This window comes from Bombus bifarius, unplaced genomic scaffold, assembly GCF_011952205.1.
Source record: "Bombus bifarius isolate JDL3187 unplaced genomic scaffold, Bbif_JDL3187 scf7180000008307, whole genome shotgun sequence".
NCBI classification, from domain to species: domain Eukaryota; kingdom Metazoa; phylum Arthropoda; class Insecta; order Hymenoptera; family Apidae; genus Bombus; species Bombus bifarius.
The window spans coordinates 346,552-370,587 of NW_022884583.1; the positions used below are offsets into that span (position 1 = coordinate 346,552).

General features: G+C 44.0%; 1 protein-coding gene across 2 annotated transcripts in view; it reads right to left on the reverse strand.

The window, feature by feature from the left end:
- Window positions 1–24,036, reverse strand: part of LOC117212494 (POU domain, class 2, transcription factor 2-like) — a 122,617-nt gene that overhangs the window by 45,281 nt on the left and 53,300 nt on the right. For both annotated transcript variants that reach the window (XM_033457386.1, XM_033457385.1), the window contains exon 3: window positions 11,781–11,999. In XM_033457386.1, coding sequence (XP_033313277.1) covers window positions 11,781–11,999 — 219 coding nt within the window. The remainder of the gene's footprint in view (window positions 1–11,780; window positions 12,000–24,036) is intronic.

Consider the following 24,036-nt stretch of genomic DNA (forward strand, 5'->3'; position numbering starts at 1 on the left):
CAAATCTGACAGAGTCGATGGTAAAAAATTTAGATGCCTATTTATCAATTACAGTTCCGACAACAATTTTCCAAATTTTTCTCAGAAAATGGCAGGTCCTTGTAACGTTCGTTGTAGTAGAGAAAATATTGTGGAAACAGGGAAACTGAGAGGAGGCGATCGCAATTAACGGCAAAGCGTAGCTTGTCGGAAGAAACCCGATAGGCTGTCCATAACCGGATTCCATATGCCTGAGCCGAGGGTTGCCGGCCACCGGCAGGTCCGCGACCCAGGAAGTAGGTAATAATTTCGGGCACAAGGCCCACCGAAATTAGCAGGCAAAGAACCGAGAGATGATTTTCCAAAATAACACGTCCCGACACAATGGCCAAGCAATTTCCCGAGCACCAGCTGCTGCCACCTATCTGATTTATCATCTCGCCACCCCCAACCACCCTGTTTCGCCACTCTTGATCTTCGAAAAAATGGATCTATAGATCCCTTCTGTTCGAAAATCTGACCCTTGATTATATATGTGTTCGGAATTATCGAATAAGAAATTTTAGAGATTTCCATGGAATGAAAATTAGACATATATTGAAATCGCCGATTATATTTTATAGCTTCTTGCAATATTCTATTTTCTTGTGACTGTATGTTGGCGCTAGAATTATTGAAAAAATTCACAATTTTCCACGGGAACTTTATAGATTTTCAGCGGTGCATCCTTGAAAATTTGAAAGAACTTTTACAAAATATATTACTTTTGGACTTCTCTGGTACAAGTTTCGTACTTTACACTTTTCATGTTACTTTACATCAGTCAATAATAATTGCAATTACCGTATCTGGAGACCAATTGTCTTGTTATTAAAAATTCTTTACGCCCATTGAAAGATATTTAATTTATATAGTACTTCCATCAACCAGCATCGATCACAATTCTTCGCACAATTATGTATTCGTTATTCTCAGAGAACCACCAGGGACAGGAAAAGCAACATGCTCGAGTCGCGGAACGCAGAACTGTTTGGCCGTTTGCTTGCAGGAATGCGAGGGACTAACAGATGGGGGTTGAGAGGGGGTTGTTCAATCGGTTATTGATTGGAAATGTAAGCTGGAGCGGGGCGAGGCAGGGGAGGGGGAAGAAGGGTAGAACCAGTACAGCAACGACCCAACAGATGGCCACTGGTCAGCGGGACCGCGTGGCGAAGTTTGCCAATCGAAGGAACAAGTTCGACTCCTTGCTCAAAATTATTAGATCTCCGAAACTTCCAGCCGGAAATTCCTTTCCCTCGACACCTGCTGACGTTGCAATTTCACTAAGAATAATCGGTCTCTCTTCTCTCTTTCACTGCAATTAGCCCAACCATTTCCCTTATCATCCTTCGTATCTGAGCAAAGACTCATCCTAGAATAATCAACTTGGAAAAGCAGCTAAGCTATCTCGTTCGGATCTCGAAAAATCTTTAAATCGAAGTCGACCATCTGCTGCGTCCAAACAACGTATGCTCCACGCGAAGGTAGCGATTCACGCTAATCACCGTCGTCCACGTCTGAAAGTGGTGACCACGCGGTTACGAGAGGTGTAAAGGTCGACCAGCCTAGCCGTGAACATGATCATAGACGCGTAGTTGCTAGGTACACGAGTGAAAAAGACGCGTTCTCCTCTTCACACTTTGCCGTATAAGCATTCATGCAATGCACTTTTTGATAGAAACAAAGAGCACATTCTGGTAGGCTGCAGAATCTTCTCGAAACATAAATATCAACGATGTCCTTGAATTTCTATGTGTCAACCAAACTTTCGTTTCGCCCGAGAAAAAGACGTTTAACGTTTTAAGAAATTTTCTAACAGTCGAAAGTGACTGAAAGAACATAGAAGAGTTAATATCGAACACAAGGGATTGTTCGTCTAGCGGTCAGCTAGACGTAAGCTGCTTAAAACCGCATCACGCGCATGCAGCGTTTTCCAAGCCTGTGTGTTAAAACGCAGAAACGTGGTGGAAGAATGGATACATCCCTCCTTGAAAGCGACCTCATCCTCCTGGTGCTGAAACCGCAGCACGGAATCAGCACCACCGCCTCCGTGGCCGCTACGATAGTCGGGCTCCCTCGCATCCCCCGGGCAATCTTTTCAATTTAAAGTCAAGCATTATGGCTTAAATTGCATTATGGTTTCCTTCCCCACGAAGAAGAAGGTAGGAACCGAGAGCAGCAACGAAGGGCGGCTCCTTGTAAGCAAGACTCAATCACGCCGCTTAACCTCTGACCCTGCACAGACCGGCCGAGCACACACGCGTCTATACACCATCACCGACACGCGGTTCGTTCAATTCATCTCTCTCCGTTTGGCCACGATGGACTTCATATATAGGAGATGATCGAAGGATGTGTGAGAGGATGTTGTTGCATCACGAGTGTCGTCGTGTGCATGTTGACCGCGCGGAGGGCCGCGATCGCCGCGGTGTTCGCGAAATTAACCATGGAAACCTGTCCATACGCACGCTCCCTAAGTGCGAACACTTCGTCAAACTTTCTCGCGTCTGCCGTTCAACCTGCTGCTTCGGTAGGAACTTAGGTGTTCAATCTGTCTCTTTGACGTCTGTTATTTATCTTTGATATGTTAAACATTTGTTCGAACGATAAGTTTCATTAGATTTTCCGAGCAATGATCTTTGGTTTCCAAGATGAAAAGTTTCTAGGTTGCTAGGATTCGAATATGAATTTTGGTTTCCAATTTGAAACGAAAGAAAAAAAGCATACTTATGGAATTTACTTATGACATGGAATTCGTTTAGAACATCTTGCGAGCCCGTGAATAATTCTTGGTCCTTAACTTCAAATGAAATAAGAAAGGATACTGCGGTTGAGTTTACTTCATTTATCTTGTGAATAGTACCTTTCCTGTGAACCAGAAATCTACGCTAGAAAGTACGAACAAGGTTCCCAAGTTGCTTTCAAACTTTCAAAAGAGCGTGTGTGTGTGTGTGTGTCTAGCAGAAGCAATTATAAAATATCTATACCGACAAATAGAATCGAAAAATTGCAACTAGATCTATATCCGCGTGTAACGCGCACGAGTTCCTCAACGTGCTGGGGCAACCACACACAGCTCGCTATCCAACGCGAATGAATGAAACGACCCAACCCAGGACGGACCTTGAACTTCGCGTTGCCGGGGAAAAGAGTCACTGCTCCCCTCGCACGGCACCTCTAGCTGGCTGTAATAACGCGTTCCTTGCTGTCTGTAAACCGTGTAACAGACACTCCAGCCCCTCTCGCATCTTTTATTTTTTCCCTTTTCGCGTATTACGTTATCAGTTGCACGTTGTACTGCACGCATTTATCACAGAGACGAGACTGCCCGATAACCCTCGATCGTTTCCATAGATCGCGCTACTTTTCGAGCACCGGTAGATCTCGAGGAACGAGGCGCTAAATTTGAATCAAAGACGAACGATTCGTGTATCAATGATCGTATGAGCTTTAGGAGACTCGTTGAGCAGAATATACGATAGAGTTAATCAATGGCACTCGTATATACATTTTAGTTCTTTTAATTAAACTCAAATCTAATGCAAACTACTCTGATCACTTATATTGTACATACGACTCAACGGTACTAGTTGATGGAAGAAATTTTCGGAAATAAAAATTCTACACTCTGTTTCATCGACAAATTTTTCTAAACTAGCTACCGTGAAGCTGACTAATTCAGAGAATGCCGAACGCCAAAGGATTCAAATTCTCCGATTTCCTACGAGAGGCACCGTCACTCCGAAGCCAAGATGCACGCAAGATCGAAGCCCATTAAACCTACCCGCTACGCAGAGGAAACCTGGAACGAACCAGTAGTGAGGAGAGTCGAACGTAGTGCGAGTTCACGCGGGGGACCGTGATCGCCGGACGTGGAAGCATCCTTATCGTCTGCGTTCTTAGCGAGCAATCCTTAAGTAATATATTTCTCGGGGGTAATTGCAGGCAGCGATTTCGTGCGGCTCGTTCGAGATCCGCCAGATACGTCGTGCCGTACCGCGGAGCGTGTATTGCACGTGCAAAAGCGGACGATGGAAAGAGCGAGAGAACAAGAGGAAAAGAAAAAGATAAAAGAAGAAAGAGTAAGAGAGGAACAGCAGGCCGAAGGTAGGTTATACGTACGGTAGGTTGCACGCGTAGGTCGGTACTTACGTGCCTATTCGACGTAGGTAGACACACTTGGTGTTTCCATCTCGATGAAGCGAGATCGAGCGACGCTACGTCGTCGTCGAGCCAACGAAGAAAGTTAAGAGCAACGAAACGAAGAGACGCGATGTGTGTACGATGGAGGAGAGGGAAAAGGGTCAGATCGAGAGAGAAAGAAACAAGGGAGCGGAAGGAGAAAGAGAAAGAGCGCACTGATAGAGCGTAACTGACTTCTTGGCCGGTGCATATTACCGGGCTGTTAGAGGGCGGAGCCGGCTGATGAGTTAGCAACGTATTGACTTTATAATAATCACGTTAGCCGGTCCACCGTGATCCCTTGGTATTACGCGGTGCTTCGCGCCGATTCACGTACCGGGTGATTCCTTCCTCATCCTTCGTACAGCGTGGAAAATGAGAAATCCAAAGGTCGAATTAAATATGAGCATCATGCTCGAAATTCTTCGTTACTTTCCTGGTAACGTACACAACATGGTTAAGGTATCTTGCTAATGTATCCTCGATGAACGTTGCTTCTTAGTAACCGCTCAAAGAAATATTTCCATCATATCGATAAATCTTGATCAATAAACGGTAGTCTTCTTTTGACTGGCCGACGAGACACCAGCGCAAAACCATGGCCCCATAAATCAACGCTACGTCGAAAGAAAACGAATCCTGGAATACGTGGTCGGGCACGATCATTAATATTAACGCCGTCCATGGGCCCGATCGAAATTGCGTTACTCGATTTGGCAGAGGCCAGTTTCAGCCGTGGAATCCCGTTGAATCGAGCCACGATTGATCCAGTGATAGGAAAGACGAGGAATTAGCCTGTGCTTCCACGCATCGAACGTTTCAGGATAGAAGAGTCGAGGGTTTCTCTAGCGGTCTTGGTGGCTTAATTAGTAGTTCGGATTATCTTCCATGATTTCTCTTTGGACAGAGGCTGTCAGACGCGCAGAAAACACGTGAGAGTAAGGTTCGGTTCGTTACGTATTCACGCGCATCCGCTGGATCGCAGGAAGCTCGAATAGAGCAGCGGACAACGTTCCAAGACTCGTTTCTTTCTTTTTATCGCGTCGTTTTCCTATCTACTCTCTTTGCATGCACCCAGAAACGCTTCGCGTATCGATATAATTTCCTATCATGCTTCGCTCTCGCGAAATTTCACTTTCTTTTAGTTTCCTTCGCTTTGTTTCAGTTCCTTTCTGAGTTTTAAAGGAGATTCGGGCAATTTAGAGAGTGTAAAAAGGCGCTACCCCCTGGTAAAATAGAGTCATCACGCGTGCACAACGTCGGAGAAGTATCCCGGTGAACTAACGGTGACGTTAACCGAGACAAGAAAATAATCGATCCTCCGCCAGACCTTTTTCTCCGTTCGCTATTAATAGAAGCCTCGGCGATCACGATGTTAATAGCTGTTCCACGGGGATAGAAGCGTGTTTCTTGTCTCTTTCGCTAATCTGCATCCCTGGATCCTGTTCTACGATTCTGATGATTGAACCGTCTTACGGCAGATTACTCTCCCGCTATCGTTTCCTCGACCGTGGTAATCTCCTTTTCGCTACTCGAAATTCATGCGAACCTAAACATCGTATCATAAAATGGTGTGCGATAACATCGTCCGTAGCGATGCGAAAAGAAACATTATTTCTCTCAGTGTTTGCTTTCATGCTTTTATTCTTTGCTTCTCTCCAAGATTTTCGTACAAGAATTAAGATAAAGGGAAGCAAAGTTGCAAATTGCTTTTGTATCGCCCGGTACACAAGGCGGCGAGCCGCGGCCGGTGAATCGCGCTGACCTCCAATCTCACCTCAATTTGCCTACACGCCGCCATTTGCGTCAGCGGGAACGGCGAGCGGCCTATCTAAAATTATGATCTGAAAAAAATTCCCTCGGCTAGCATGGTGCCTCGCGAACCAACGCACGTCCCGGCGTAATCGATTAATTATGGTAAATCTCGCGTTATTATAAATTTTTGGGATAATTGCGATCTCTTTTCGACTCCTCTCCGAAATATGCTGCAAAATCGTTGGCTTGTGCACGATACGTACAACGCCATTGCATAAATATCGATATGTGTGTGTTTTCCAAGAGGTCGCTTATTAATGTTTAATGAGAAATCGTAACCTGAATCGTTATGCGATAATGCGAAAATGCAAACAATGCGAACGATGTTTCACGAGGAAACAGAACGAGGACGTAACACGACTTGTAGATAAATTCTCGAGGGAAATAACGCGACTTTGTCGTAACCTAATTAACTCTTTAATTAAACTACCGATCCAAGCCACACATTACTCGAACACTGTCGAAACCGCTATCGTTTATAGCCCCATACTAATTTGCGGCGAGCAGCTGCTCGCGCCTCGAGTCCACGCGACTGCCTCGAGCTTTCTGCCGCAACGATGTCTCTCGGTTTATTAAAGCGGGTCATCAATTACCGCCGTGCATCTCATTTTTTCCGCCATGGAGCTCGAACGATCAGTTCATGGGATCAACGTGCATAAAACGCTGATTTAACGTATTATGGTATTCGGCACTTGGATCTTCCCGAAGAATAAAGAAGTGAAGCGCGAATTCTATCGATCTTGAGATGCTATTATCTATATCGGATATTTACCTATATATTCATTTATGCGACACTGTTTCTCTTCTTATAACACTATATTTTCTCCTTCTTGGTTTTTTTTTTTTTTTTGCTACAAGTAATTGATAATATTTCCTCATTCTCTATTATATCAAAGACTAACAGCGTCTCGTAATATACGACAAGTTTGATCGTTCTGTGCTTAGCTGACTCAAATAAACGTATTTTTCCTTAGCTGGGACTTTGCAAGCAAAGCACCAACGTCAAACTGGGAACGTCCCACACTCGACTTAATTGAATTTTCGAGCTTGTTCATCGCGCGAGAACATGCTCGAAGGCGAAGGAGAGAGCTTTCAGCGCAGTTCGAAACAATTCGACCGGCCATAAAACTTGGGTGCAACTTCGGTCACTATAAATCCGGGCTCTTAACTGCGTGACGATAAATCACATAACTTATATGAGAAAAAGAGAGAGACAGAGAAAAATACAGAAAGCGTTAGCTAGCGGAAACTGCGAAACTCGCCGCGTAGATCTTTCCCTTCGATTCTCGTCTCGAAGGAAATTCCTACGTAAAGGATCGATCCCCGAACCCGTGGCCTCTTCTTTCACCTCCTTCTCTTCATCCTCCTCTTCCTCCTCCTCCTCCTTCTCCTCTTCCTCTTCCTCTTTCTGTTCGTTTCTGAAAGCGACGCCAGTACCGCGCAAAGGATATTTCTGTGCTGGCAAGACGCGGCCAGTTAAATCAGAATTCAATTTGAACGACGTTCGAGCTGGGAGATCCCCATAGAAGATACGAAATATTCATGGCGAGAATACTTTATCCGTTGTTATTCTTAGGCCGCGGCCACACGGCCTTCCATAAATACATAGCGCCCCGCAACGACCATTCACGGCGTTTCATCGCAGTCTTTCGTCGCTGAACATCATATCTAAAGAAATTTAGAATACTCTGTGATTATTAGACTGTGAATGTTTATGTATCCATGGGAAATTTATAGCTGCAATAATGCATAGAACGCATGTTTCGTGTTATAGGCAAAGATATATAAGACGTTGAAAGCGTAGTGTACTCGTTATATTTCATGGGTTAAATAAATCTCTGTATTTCTTTAATTATGTTGATAAAAATACAAATTTGCGTAAACATCTGCAATCTAATAATCATAATCGGGTATAAAATGCTTGATAATTTTCAAATCATCACCTTTAATCTCTCGATGTCGCTTTTGCTCTTTGAATGAAAATAAATCAATACTTTTGTGTATCGACTAATCTCTAATTTGCTAAAAGATAATAAGAGCAATGCACGTGTCTGTCCCTAATTTCTTGTCAACAGGTAATATTATATCAGCGATAATATATCAGATCGACGTGATAGACTGCAAAGTATTCTGCCAATCTACAAAAGTTTCTTGGCCCCTCGCGGGTGGAGCAGTGACGCGGCGCGAGCAGCCTGATCGATTTAGCGCCAAATGTCGCCGTGTTTTACACGCGGCAATAATGGTTGAAATCTATGTAGCCAATATTTCACGGGGTCACCCTTTCTCTCCCCGAACGCGTCCCTTGCGCCGCCGTATATGAAACGTTCGCGTACACCAGCGACGCGTAGCCGTGGTTATTGGCTCGCATATGGCCGCTGCTCGATATTTCAAACTACACGGTAAAATGGAGATACGAACGGCCTCGTACCGTCATTGAAACACGTTCCCGAGGAAATTTCGAAAAGTTCCTCGAAATATTTCGAAGATTAAGTACACCGAACCATCAACTTCAAATCGACGACGTGATAGATTATTACGAAGCGAATAATATGTATTTTTCTTATTTGGTATTGAATATGCCGAGATAAATTGGCATGCGAAATAATTTGACCGGGCTTGACCGAATAAAAGGAATTTAAATACCTTACGAGGAAGAGGGTGAGCCCAGGGAGAAGAATGATAGTCCCAGGGGAGAGATACATCCGAGAGCGGCAAGAAAGGATCCTTCCGTAACCGGACAGCGTAATTTACACACTACGAGACTACGTTATACAGTTCACTGACTTCAAAGATTACTTTTTAAAAGGCATTTGTCCGTAATTCCTTTGCGTGCCTCTTAATTTTATCTTTTGTTTGGCTTCAATAACCAATTAACGAGCAAGGAAGGCTATGGTTACAGCGCATACCTGCTTCGAAGAATTGTCGTTCTGATGGATGATATATCGGAAGAACGATGCGTTTGCTCTTATAAAAATTTATACATCGGCCAACCGTAAGTCCGTAACTATGGCATAATCTTCGACATTTCATATGGATATCTATAAAAAGCGTCAACCTTCCTTTGCAAGGAACCTCAACAAGAAAAAATTCGTTTATCTTTTCCCCAGTTTATGATAGAGTTATGGAACCCCGACACATTTCTTTAATTATTCCAATGATTTATAGATTTTCATAGATCCATTTTAGGGTTCATACCGATTTCCTAGGCGAAAGGATCATCGTTTCGACATGTGTCCACGGTGGGTGCGGTACAACGTTTTAGGGTTCTATCCCTCATTCTTCAAAAACCGGCCAGTGCATATGTCGGCGCAAGAAGCATAATGTTATCAAGCTGTCCGACAGAGAGACGAGCAGCGAAAGAGGACGAAACCCTTGGGGAACCTCGTCCTCGCTTTCGTCCACTTCGTCCTTATTGATATACCGAATAAACACACTTGGCAGCTAGGCGGGATAGCTTTGCGAGGCAAATAGACTCGAAAGGACCGCGCTCTTTGGCCTGTATCCGCTCTTAAAGCCGAGACTACGATCGAAATACCACTCCTATATTGCCTTTCGTCCTTCTTAAATGTCTACAGAAATTTGATAAAATATACCGATGCAAAGATACAATTCTTTGGATCTTCGGGTTTACGCTAAAAAATTACCATCGTTCGAAAGCAACGAGTCGTTCTAAACAACAGGATAACGAGGTACATTTTATCTTTACAACTTGGTATCCTCTGTCACCACTTTTCTCAACTTGAATGCAAAAATTCAAGACGCTCGACGAAATGCTTGCCATTAATATCCGTTTACGTGTCTAAATTTTAGTAAAAACGTGAAAAATATCGAATAATATAAATGTTCGTAAATATAAAAAACGCGAGACGTCGTTCTGTATACACACAGCCTCGAAAACATCCCGACGAGCTAACAAACGACGAACGAAGACGCTAGGTCGTCTCGCGTTACAACCACGCGGCTTTCAACTTTCGACCCTTATCGATCGGTGCCCTTATCGAGCCTCGGCGCACCTTGTCCAGCGGCGGCTCGACGGTAAATAAAGATGGCCGGTTTTTCCCATCAGCTCGCACACACGTATCGCCTGGCTGGACGTTGGTGTGCGCGCCGGCCAGACGGTTTTAAATTCCGCGAGTCAAAGCGATGTTTGACATGGAAATGTTGAACGATGCATTAAACATGCCGCTTCCTCTCTTTTCCACGGAAAAAGAGGAAGAGGATTCAGCCCTGGCTCCCTCCATTGGCTTCCCGTTCGCGGCAACTACCCACAGCGAAAGAGGCCCCCGATCGGGGCCCCCACGCTATTGTTCGAGCAATGTTTATTTAAGCAAACGAAAGAAGCCACCGTTCGAACGCAACGGAGCGAATTCGCCTTCCTCCAGTTCCTCCACTTTGTTGGACCGTCTTCCGGTACGGATCGATAGCGGCGTGATGCGATGCCGCACTTCCAACGCAACGCCTCCGGCAATAATCTACGATTATTCCGCTCTACCTATCTTTTTCCATCGCGGTTTCTAATTAGAGACGAGAATATATGAATATCATAGGGGGAAACGTGGCTAACTTTCCGAGTCTGATATCATTTTATGACTAAAGCACAGTATTTCGATACGACGATGAGAATGAAAGTTCCTCGGTTTTATCCCTCGAAGATGGTTAGAACATAATAATACTCAGCACAAAGTGGAATTATTCGAGAGAGAATTTTTTCTTGGCATAAATGAGAAGATAGTTAAACTGTTTTACCGTACCATTTTTTTTACCATGCCATATGTTTCCCTGTGTAATTTCAGAAGTGTATAAAATTAGACAAATATAGTCTCGGTATGGGGTACTAAAGGAACCTAATGACTTATTAAGATTAAATACTTATGAATTTGATTATCTTTGAGAAATGTTGATGTACACGTAAATACCTACTTTGTACTTACTTGCTCGGACAAATTGTGTACTTTCGAAAAGTTTACGATGTAAGAAGATAAAATATACTTTAATAAATTTCGTCAAGTTTGCTGAAAAAACATAGTAACGCTACATAAAGATAATAATAATGGTTATTGTCGACAATTATTGGCACAAGCGGAAACGGGACGAGCATTGCCAATCGAGGCATCGTGATTGGCTGAGCTGCCTGTGAGGGTAGGAAGCGAGCACCTGCGAGGGACAATTTCGATGGACCTTTCCCTAAAAGGAACATCCCCACTCCCATTGTCCGGCAAATGACATCAAGCTTATTGCATTATTTAAAGAGCCCCGCTTTAAGACCGTTTTAAGCCGCTGACCCTCCGGTTTTTCGGAGTGCTGCCACCGTTCTCCATCGGAGTGATTCTTTCTTCTGTGGATCGCGTCGGGATCGATCTTATCGCGTATTTGCAAGCATAAGTTATGTGGATTTGTCCGATCGTTTTACCTAGCACTTAACTGCCTTCTGTTGATATCTATTCATAGTAAAATTTGTATCTGGATATAGTCACGATATTTACGTAGACGCGTAAATGTTTTTCTTTCGTCAGAGACATCCTTGTTTTAAATAATAATAATAATTACTTTAATATATCATTCGCTGTCTTGTTTTACTCTTTAAATCTTAAAATTTCCGTGGAAATTTCAACGTACAACTCTTTAAAGAATGAAATTCCCGGGTGGTTCTATGATATTTTTACGAGAAGATAAAACTATTGATAAAAGAAATATAGTTAACCCACATTAGTACCGAGGCGTGGGGAGCCGACAAATTTTTGCAGAAACTTAGAATTTTCACTTACCAGGAGAAATACCGAGTTTCACGTGCAGACTGCTGGGACTTCTGTGATCGGGAGTGGTTACGGGGGCGGCAATAGGTGGTGACAGGTGGGGGTGTGCCGGTGCTCCGCCACCTGTCGTTGTCGTAGTAGTCGTGGTGGTACAAGGATTTAAGGGTGAGGTCCTCTTGAAAGACTGTTCGGTCCGCCACGCGACCTCGTTATCGCCTATCCAAACTTTACCTGCGAAAGACACACAAAAATTAGCATTAATTTGCTGTCTTAAATATCTCAAACTTTATTCAGTCCCTAACGAAATTGTTTGTCCCTTCGATATTGCTAAATGCGATCGTTACGTCTGGCTATATTAATATACACACTGGTACATATAATGAATAACGATTTACGTGTTTGTTAATTCAAGGCAACAACCGCTCGGAAATTATTCTTACAGACAAGTAATACTATCGAGCATCGGGATCAAATTGCAAAAGAAATTTCCCCTCTCGCTGTATTAATATAACGCTGGGGCCTTTGTGTCTGCGCAGAAAATGGCTTCTCCCCCTTCAAGAGTCCACGTAATTAGCAACCCTCCGAATCCCCTATTCCTGCCAGTTTTCCCGGCTTTCCCTCGTTTCCCTTAATTTCTGGGAACAATCCCGGGCTCTGGATGTTGTTCCAGTCTGCAGTGTCTAATTACACCCCGGACATATAACGCTTTCAACATGGACAGTTCTCGCTACGAGATATATCGAATTCTCTGAAATTCCAAATTTTCTACTATGCATCCGTTACACGCTTTTTCATTAACACTTCATGTTTGTTTGCACGAAACTTTCACGAGTCGATTGCATTACTTTTTGACATCGGCGAAGTTCTTTTCGTTTATGAATGCACTCTCACTCGTAGGTTATACTCTGTCATATTCAACTATATTCATGGAACAATGTCTATTCAAATGATAAATAAATCAAAATACATAAAACAAAGATATTCAGCTACAGATATTTGTACTCCGAAACGTAGGATAAAATCGAGAATTCATTTTCTATCCCCTGAAAAGAATCTAAGAATCCAAATATTATCGAGATAGTTAGGATTTCCTAGCTATAACATACGTGACGAAAGCTGCACGCAAATATAATCCCGCATGCGTGAGACGTGAGTCAGCCCCTTATTTGCTTGATGAATGATTTAGCCTCGATCCGTCTCTCTCCATCGCATCGGTATCTCGCGCCCCTACTCGCTAACGAGGGCGAGAAAGCGAACTTCCCGTGTATTGGTAAATGAGAAAAAGAGATAGAGAAGAAAGGAAGAGAAGAGAGTAGAAACCGAGGTCCATCGTGGCGATTCGAACGACGGAGGGTGGTCGGGACGGCGAGCATTCGCGGAAAGTACTGTGGGAGACACGGAGGAGAGGAAAGAAAGTGTAGCTGGCGCTAACTAAGGGCGTCGGCTAATCAATATCATCAGAGAATGGCCGCTGACCTCGCGCCGACCAGTGGACGCTCCATTCTTCCTCAATTCTTATGCCAACTTCCACGCGAGAAAGGATTGGGATGAATCGAACTTTTCCACTGTTCGACGATCCGTAACGATTTCTCGTGGATTTTCATCGTGTATCGATTTACGTGAATTAGCATGGTGAATACGTTTGCACGTAGAATGGTGCCAGGAAAATAGTGAACAGGCAACAAGCAATACGAAGATAATTATTTAGGATCGATCGGTGTAACCTCGAGCTATATTCATTTTATAATTAATGGTATTAGTAATAATATCGGTAATTGGACGCTCCTTTTTTCTCTGGAACTCCTCGGCGAACGGATGAAAGTATCGAATATTACGCGTAGGCATTCCTTTCTAAATAATATATTATTTTAATTACGGGGCGCGTCGTGAGTTGCACAATAATTGATCGGCTCCGATAATTATCACGTTCCTCCGTGAATCGAAAAAGTCTGATCGCTCGTGAAACATTAGCATAGATTTTCATTAATATATCGTCGGTACTTTAAGAACGATTAATTTCGATTGTAATTCCGATGGATGTGAAACTTTCACACGTATACGTATACATATTTACACGTTTAGATATTAGTGTATCGAGTGTGTATTATTTATAGGAGGGTTTGTTGGCTAGTGGCATGTCTCGAGGCTACGATTCGAACTATGGCATGCAACGACGGTTCCTTTAATCTCGTGGTGTTTGCATGCTCCCCTCCAGCATACGGAGACGAACGGAACCACCCCTCGAGGGCGGCGAAACAAACTTTCGCGTGCGCGCCCTGGAAAATTCAATTACGTTTCTATTCGCGAGAATCGCGCCTCGGTATCTCATGGATCGACTTCAGCGTCTTTCTTCATTTTCTAGAAAATCTTGCCTATTGTTAATTACTGTACGTAAACGCGCAAGCAGCTTTTAGAAGTATATAGAATTAGTATTACATTTATTATCGACTAAAACACGTTATATTAATTTTAAAAAGCCTCAATTATCGTCGAATTTTATTATTTGCGCGGAAAGTGAACGTATAAACGAAGATCAAACACGAGCTATTACTCGGCAGAGTGAAAGCGTTTCTCGTATGAAAAATTTTATTCGCATCAATTAACGAACGTCATGTTCATTTATCACAATAAAGAACTATCCGAAACACTAAACTCTACTTTATATATCCTCAAAATAGTCTCTGAAAATCTCAGCGAGCCATGAGCAGTGCGCATAAACAGAGCCATCTATTTGGCGATCGGTGATATCCCGTAGCCTGCAGGGTGGTTTCACCCTCTAAATTCCCCTCGTTCATTCGTCCAGCAGGCGCGAACTCCATTCACGGGTTTATCACTGTCCAGATAACAACGATTTACCTATGGACTCGTACGAATGTCGAGGGTCCAACAGGAACAGGAAGAAACGAGAGATCGAAGAAGAGGAGGAATAGACGAGGAGGGGTGAGAGACGGTCAGCCACCTTGCATTCAGAAGTATTTCACTTTAACGGCCCTCCGGGGGATTGGCTGACCCTGCTCGAAGACCCTTCACCGTTTCAGCATAATGGACCTCTACATTACTTATTCGTCCTGGCCAATGTCCTGCCAGAAGCGACCGCTACTCGTTTCCACCTCCTTCCATTTCCGTGTACGATTAATCGCCAACTGGATCCACGTTCTTCCTGTCCTCGCCATCTTGCGTGGACAATGGGTAAAAGGGTGATAAGAAAAGAAGAATGTAATTAGAAAATTTATGAAGCTGGTAGCAACACATTTTGATTCCAAAATTGAAGGAACTATGCGCTGATATTCTCGTATGTTCACTAACTTTTGAAGATGTAAGAAAATGTATACGTAAGATTGGAAAATAAATGCGTGGTTTTACAAAATCATTTATACAAAATCATATTTTTACGGCCGAAGATAAAGAAATGTAATCTAAGCGAAAATGTGCATCTGCTTTGAGTAATTTGTATACTTTCGTAATTATATATGCAAATTTTTCATAAATTCGTTAAAAACCGATACTATCATGGGTAATTCGGTGTTCGGTCCAACGATACCATTTTATTACGACGTGTCGAGATTATACTAAATAACTCACTATTTTTTTCTACTATTCCATATTACAAAGACTAATCCAATCCACGGGGAACAATCCTTGCGTGCAGAGCAATCCAGTACGACCGCCCCCTCCCCCCAAATTATCTCCGGAATGCCCCAATACAATCATCGATGCCATACGTAAAACCTACAGACGAGACTGAAATTCCTTTAAAAATCATCTGTACCCTTTCTGTTAAACCAATTTCGATTCCATTCGTTCTTCGTTGAATTCCTCGCGTAGCGGGGATCCGGACTTCCGGTTCGCAGGGTCCTGTGCGACATTAGCGGCGTCACGTAGCGCGCAATTTCACTGAACGCATCTCGGAATCGTGCAGGTGGACGTGAAATTTCGTCGATCGAACGAAACGTCGCGGGGCGAGGCCCTCGGGCAATCTGGTTTGCCGCGGTACTCGAAAGAATTGAAAATTCCTGCTCGTCCAAGGGTTGAAGAGGTCGGCCAACGGGGATGCAGGAGAAAAGGGAAGTCCGGAAGGGGCCAGAGGGGGTGGCAGCGGACGCGGATAAAGCGTTCGATATAAGATTAATAGCGGAGGCCGCTGGCCGAGCCTGTGCACGTCGACGAAGAGGGTGGCCCGCCTATATAGACGACGGTGATTCCTCTTTGAAGGTGGAATCGTGGGCAGTGACCAAATTGAATCCTGCTTAGGACAGGAGCTGCGACGGAGGACTCGGCCCTCGGGCACTTTCTCCAATAAATAAATTGCTCCACGTTGCGGTCGATTCGCGCTCGCGTGGAACCTGAATTAAAATCGCACCGCGCCGCGTGGATCACGATGACTGGATTCCTTTGTGCATGCTTCGTATGGGAATAAACTAGGCTTATTTTGGGTCGGGCAGATACTTTAATCAAACTAAACGATTTGTCTTGTAATTGGTCAAATTCGACGGTAAACAATTTTCGAGCGATGATCGATAATCGGTCGATCGATCTGCGTTCGAGTCTAGTGACAATTATCTGGCTGTCGAAGTGTACCGAAATACAATGTACTATTTATGACACGGTACTGTAGATAAAAGACTGAAACTTTTGCATATTATCTTAACTCGATGGAGATATAGTAAATACGATTCTATGGAATTAATTAAATCGAGATATTCATCGATTAATTCCGTCGGTGTTTGCAATTTCTTAGATAGAGTACAAAGTTCCAACTTTTCTTAATACCAAATTGTAATACAAAACAATAAAAATCACGTGTATGATTGGTGGTCTAGCCGACCAGCGACGTGACTCTGTAAATACAGCTGTGTTTCTTGTTCATCGTCCATGTCATGATTACAGGCAAATTGGACGTGTGAAAAGATTGCTTCGTATATCGCGCGATAATCAAATTTCTCCACCTGTCGTCGTCTCCGTCGATAAGCAGCATCGGCCACGTGCCGGACTAAAACCCCGATAAAGGGGTCACTAAGGTGCTGTAGAAGCATCAGGGAAGATAACGAACGAGCATCTACGTGGAAACTTCGCGACGCACGCGTCTTGGAATCCTTTCTCGATGCACGTGTGAACGACCTTTAATCGGTCGATGCTTTTTCTTCGTAGGGTCTCGGCTAAGAACCAACAAGGCTGTTGTCGTCCCCAAAACGCAAACGATATCTCGAATCGTCGATTGTTCGTTCTTTCGTAATTTCAATAATGGAGACACGCAGCATTCCGAACGATCAAAGATAAACGCGTCGGTCGATCGCGTCACGTACGCACGTTCGAGACGCGCAATCGCGATCGAAATCGTCGCGCCGTTCGCCGTACGTGGTATGAAAATTTTAACTAGAAAATAAGAAACAAGGCTGAAGAAGCAACGTTGCGTTGAACTGTTATCATTATCTCTAGAGTATCGGATTTCGCAAGGCAGTCAAAATATCTCGAGATATCGTACACGCGTTTATCGCGTTAATTGTTTCTTTATTCAAACGAAATTACCGAACGAAGCAGTAGGAAGAAGATGGATCGTCGATGAGACGGTGCACTGGAGGAGGAACGGATTGGATAGAACGAGGAAGATCGTAATAGCGATGGTAACCGAGGCGACGAGGGGATTTAGCTTTTCCCTTTTTATCGATAACGATGTAAGCTAATTGCATCGAGGTAATTAAATTACTTCGAGAGATTCATTAGGATAACGCATTATAGTGGAAAATTTATGCTGTTTACTCTGGAACTTAGAACGTGGCTTTATCTAGAAAAAGTATCCGATTATCAAGCGTTACAACTTACGTCAGATAATGATACTAATACGCGCGCGCCGCTTTTACAGGTTTATTAGAAAACGTAAAGAATAAAAAAGGACGCACGAGCGAGCGAAAATATGCTCGATATTTTACTATCGACATCGCGACGATACTTATATTTCAAAATAGCGACCGATAATATTTCGATTACGATCGAAGCTACGATCGTTCCGACATACGGCGTCAATCTCCATATCGAACGAAATTCTCTTCGTAATACATGCCTGTCGACTATTCCAAATAAAACTATGATACGGAAATCGTATTAGCTCGAATTAATTCTTCCACGTCATCTCCATATCGCGCAAAGATGCCGTGTCCCCTTCTCCGCCGAAGAATGCGAAAAAGGGAGCTCATTTCGGCCGCAGGAGAAAGACAAAGGATCGGCATTCATCGCCAGAGAACGGTTTCCCTATTTCTTGCTGGTTGCCCTTGTCAGACCGGCGATCGATAAAGCCAACCCCCTCTCGCCACTTCTAGCTACCTTAACGCTCGTCCACCCCTTATGTACACTTTTCCGTGCGTCCACGAAAACGTTTTGAGCCTCGAAACGCACTTTCCTTCTTTGTCCATAACCTGCCTTCTACGTTCGCCGCGGTCTCCTCCGCGATTCCATGGTGCAACTCGTCGAACGATCGAGTCTCCTCGGCGTAGAAGAATTTGCAAGGCTGATATTGTCTAACGAGCCGCTCGAATTCCTTCCTATTCGTGGAATGGAATGGAATCGCGCGAAACGAATAGGAATTATTCGAATATTTCAATAATTCAACAGCGTAATCGGTGTGTTCGTACGAGGATCGCCATTATGTAAATACAGGCTACCTGAGCGTCGACCAATAAAAAACGTGAATAATAAAGAGACGGGCCGATCGGTGGGGGTAGGCCAGAGGGGATCAAACAGAGAAGCAAGGGTTGTGAGCGCAAGCGCGAAACCGCCCTCCGCGGACGGACTGTCGAGATACCACCCTTCGACATAACTCCTTTCGATCGACACCTAGCCAATCTGCATGAAACCTGCGGCTCCTCGACGCCATTTTGCCTCCGCTTTAAAACGAAAGGGGAGGTACCTCGCGCAACCCCTTCTCGATTTCTCCCCTTCGGTATATCAACTAGAACACTCAACGTGGTAAAAGTAACGATTTCAAACTCTCTGCTAACCGTAGATACATTGCAGAATCGAGTGTTGAGGTTAGGACGACAACGTTACCCGCTGTGTCTAGCTCTCCAGCGGACGATGCAGGGGATACGTTCGATTCTCTTGTGAGTACAGCTGAATGTTTATGCCTGCGGCTGGTGGTCGACGTACCGTGTCGAGCATCCCTATCGAGGTTCGAATGTTACCAATACCAAAGTGGAGAAGTACGATTTCAGAGAACTAGCATACGCCCCTTTTGTGTTTATAGACAGAGAAGAAGATAATCAGTGAAGAAGATATACTAATTTAATATCACGCAGGAAATAGGAATTTCAAGATTAATTTCTTGTGATCACACTGGAAGAGAGTAAACGATCGTGATGAAGGAAACTGTGAAGGACAGGGTTCAAACAGGAGCAAACATTTTCCATTAAGATCAAAGATACTCCACCGAACCAGGATACACTCGAGACCAAAATCCAGGCTGGTAATACCAGCGTCGCAACATCAAAGGGGTGTAAAACGAGGGAAGGGATGGTGACGAGAAAGAGGAAGAGGGGAGAGGGAGAGAGAGAGAGAGAGAGAGAGAGAGAAAAGGGAGCCGATTTTAAAATCACAATGGCAGACACACGTCCACGACGTATGAACCATCCGCCCTTCCTCGTCCCAAAAAGCCGGCTGGGTCCGTCTGTTCGTTCCCTGTCGAAGCATCTGCGTCTATTCCGGGTCTAAACGCTTCTTCCTACGTACCAACGCACACAACTATATAGATTTGGTGTACGTGAGGCGTCGCACAAATAGGCGAACGCGTACGAAAAGGTGCGTGGCACGGACCTAGCACGCGTTTCGAAGGATTCTGCAGGAATACAATCACTGCCGGCACCTCGCGATCCAGGGAGGGGATAGAAGGGAAGACACCCCTTCCTCAAACATTTTAAACTTTTTTTTTCCAGCTCCTTCCCCCTGTTACGAGGCTACGCTAACGATGCACGACTTTCAGTCGAAAAGGGTCGCAATGGGGTGGCCCTGCCGCTCTGTCTGCCGCTACGCGATTTTCTATTTTTTATTCGATCCTCCCTTATGGACAGATTCGTGAATTTCCGAAATTGACTTCTGTTTGGTTTGGCGAAAAAAAAGGTAAGATAATCTAAGTATCGTAACGAGTACTATACTTTATATATCTCGTTTACTTTTGTGTATTTTTGCAATTTTAAATTTTCTACAAATATATAGACATCCAAACTACGGTTATAATAGGAAAAAGCCCCATTACAATGCAGTTTTGAATTGACATACTGAAAGTATACCAAAACTGCTCTTTCTATGTCCACGTACACCAAATGTTGTGCATTGGCCTCAGAAACTTTCGATTTCTATTCACGATAATATTCGCAGATGCTACGACTAGCGTGGATAACCAAGAAACACACGCTCCTCGACAAAATTCTCCTCGCTACGTATCGCTACTCTATCAAGAATATCAACATCATGCAACCGCAAAACCGCAAAAAAATCGTTCTACCATCGCGCATTCCATCGTCTCCGTGCTTACCTCGTTTCACGGCAAGAGGACGCATAATCGAGTTTCTAGAAAATCGCGGCCGTTTAGCGATCCGCTAATTAATTGGCATTCACGAGCCAGAGGATGCTCCCACACGATGGCGTAGGAAATAGTGTTGCAAGTAAAAGGAAGAGAGACGATATACTACCGTTCAATTATGATAATTCCCGCGTGGCGGGCCGGTCGATTTACATTCACCGCGAAACTCAGGAACTCATACGCGCGTTTTATATCGGCATCGTTCCGCGAACGCGAGCAGACTGCGGCGACGATGATCGAATTCGCGATGCATTTATGCGAGTTCCACGGCGCGGATGCACGTGGGAACTGACGATAAGGCGGGCGGCGAACGGCTTATTAAATTTCTGCTGGCTTCCTCGGCCAATCGCCGGCGATCATCTCGTACCTCCCAGTTTCTCTTTTTCACTTACTACATAATTAATCTACCGCGGTGGTCGCGCGCACACCTCGCACTTCGTTATTTTTCCGTCGACGTTTATCCCGCGCTCTTATTCGTCTCGCGAGCAGACCTATTCATCAACCTCGTCCAGCTACGTGTTCGATCGTTCTCACGGTGTCGATGATCGCGTGGGTGCTGTCGGATATGAATTCCTTTGGTTCTGGACCAAATCGTTTGATTCAGGTTAAGTGTTTGTGGATGCGTCATAGATATTTAGCATAGACGAAAGCCTACATAGGATGTTGATTATTAAATGCTAATTTTATATTGATAAGCGTAAATATTACTAGCATTGATTGTTGCAATCATCGAACTTCCGAAAGAAAATTCACCGTTACGCGATATGCAAAAATGTGTACAATATTCAGAGTAAATTATTCATTAGAGTGAAACTCGCGAACGTACGAATTTACATACGTATTGGCAATCTAATCACAGTAGAAATTCGTGCGAGTTTCTGCATTGCTATCTCCACGTATTTCACGTATCTACATATCTACGTATATTATAAAAAAAAGTCTCGAACGATATATCCAAATCGATAAACCAATCGCGTACTACAACAACTTTAAACAGAATGCAGGAATTAAAATCGCGCGAAAGATTGCGATTATTAATAGAATTTACAGAAATTAAAATTCCCTGGAATCGTAAGAGCAATTTTCCACGGCACACTGATCACCCTTCGATCGCCAAGATATCGGTGAAAAAATAATACGTAATATCTCGCGTGGCTCGTCACGGGAATGGTCGGGCGTGCAATTATACGCAAACTTTGACGGGCGCTGCTCGCAATGATTATATGTCTTTATTTAGATTAATCACCGGTCCCCCGCGCGATGCAGCTGTGCATAACAGCGACGCTCCTTAAAGGATGAATTAAACCATCAACGAACGAGGGACCAGGTTAGACAAGCATTACGCCGCTGCTTGGCTCGTCCACGGATCCGTGAATAAGAAACGAGAAAGGGACTGAAACGTGGCAGAAAATCATTTCCTATTCAGCCACCCGATGCTTTTCTAGCCTTTTACTTTCTGCACGTAAACGTTGCTATCGCATCTTATTTCATCGGGTACCTTCACGCCATGGGTTAATTAAAACGTTATTATTCGTTGCTATTTTCGCATAGCGTTTCGCTTTTCATACGGCTCTGTCTTCCTCGTTGGAAACCAACGAACACGAGAACTAGGGAAACTCGAAATGGTATTCACATTCAAATTGCAAAGGAGTTAATAACCTTGTTATAGTCGTGTAGTTGAACGAGAACGTCATGGACAATGGCGATTCCCATATCGTTGAACGACACGATGAAAGGGATACGGAAGATTTACAATCATTGGAATAAATCACGAAAACAATGAGACAAGAATAATGTTCCGGGAATACGTTGAATAATACGTCGCTTCTCCACTTCGATTTCTGCCGGTCAGCGTGTCATCGAGTAGAGCGATTCGTTGATAGTATTTGTGGTAGTAGTTTAATACTTGATTAATCCTCTTTGACACAGTTATTAAACAATTTCTTAAGTTCAAGGAGTATATGAAAGAACTCCTATTAATATAACTTGTTCCAACGTTACGCTCAAATCTATTTTACAACGTTAGTAATCCTTCAGCTTGTTGAAACGGTGAGATTAGAACGTAAAAGTTCAAAGACCCTGTCCGGGTTAAACTTTATTCCTTTGTTCGAAGACAGGTTTGTCAAACCATATCCAACCATAGATATTTAACGCACATAATTCAAACCTCAAACGATCGATACGAATCGACGTGTGGAGTTCAACGTGATCCGGTGTTCAGAAGTCGCAGCTACTCGATATAACCAGCAGGCCAGATGGAGCACATACGAATGAAAAGGGGCAAGAACTGGAGAAAGAAGAGGAAGAAGAAGCGGTAGAAGAAGGGGAGAAATAAGACGCGGGTACAAGGAATAAAAGAGAAGAAAAAAGCAGAAAGAAACGAACAGATCCTTAAAGCAAACTGCCCGCCTCGAAGCTTGGTTCAGCTGGGCCTGGAGGGGTGAATTCGTCGCCCGATAACCCGATTGGCTGGCATCGCCGCCAATGCAACCGCGCTGTCCGCGAATGCAATCGGCTGATGCAGTTCTGCGTGGATGCGTGGACGAGTGCGTGCACCGGCTCCTGGTGCATGCGTAATGTATCTCGCGTTCGTGCTACTGCTCGTACAAACTTTGATCCGTGAGTGACACGGAGCAAGGTTTGAGCAGGCAATATTCGAACAGTCGAAACACGAAGAAATCTATCCGGAAAAAAATCACTGTCGTGGGAGAAATTTCGATAAGTGAGTATTCAGAGGCGTGATTTTGCATGAAACTGTAGAGAGAATTAAAGTAAGAGGAAAGTTTGGGTAGGAAAAATTACATTCGTCGCTGATACAGAGAAATTACGATCTATACGAAGAAACTTCGACCAGTGATCATTTATCATATAATCATGAATCCATACGAAATTACTATCTGTTTAAGCAGATTTTGATTCGTAGAGATAGAAACGCTGGAATCCACGCGAAATAAAAATTATAATCGTTAGATGCGAGATGGGCCTGAAGTTATTTTCCACTTTGAAGAGGTTCGATTCCTAAGCGTACGATAAATGTGAATTTTCACCAGATCTCTAACATAAAATTCACACGATTGATAGATTGTTTAGGGCGTGTCTACGAGCAGAGGAAAATTCAACGTACAGTCGCGATTAGTCCAGTTACTCGTTCGAACGGACAAACGAGTCTATCCAGAGCGTAGGTGCACCCAGGGATTTGCGCTCGGGCGCACGAACGTGAGTAGAGACGCTGGTGTTCGCGTGTGTGCGAGAAACCCCGTAGGACAGGGACAAAAACTAGTAGGTCCGCGGACCGGTCGCCCGTATTGCCATTGCGGGCTGCTTCTCTGCCGACGCGACTCCTCTTGATCGTTCTGTTGCGCTTCTGCAACGACGGAAGAGGGGGAGGTAATGCCGGACGATCGAGGGAGGACTTTTCTCACGGAGCGACGGAGAGAAAGAAGAAGCTGCCTCTGGAACGACAAGCGGACGCCGCTCCACGGAATCGTTCCTCCGATCGTGAGTATGCCTCGCATCGTTTCGGCCTTCTCTTCGACTGGCAACGCGTCTTTCGTTTCGTTCTTCTCGAATCGATCGACCGCTACTTACACTTTGTCCGGTTCTATAGAAAATCGAATTAAGCTGGAAATTTGCATCGAGTCTTTCTCTCCGATTTACTTTCTTTATGCTTCTATTTGTACTTCTGCTTATATTCTGTAT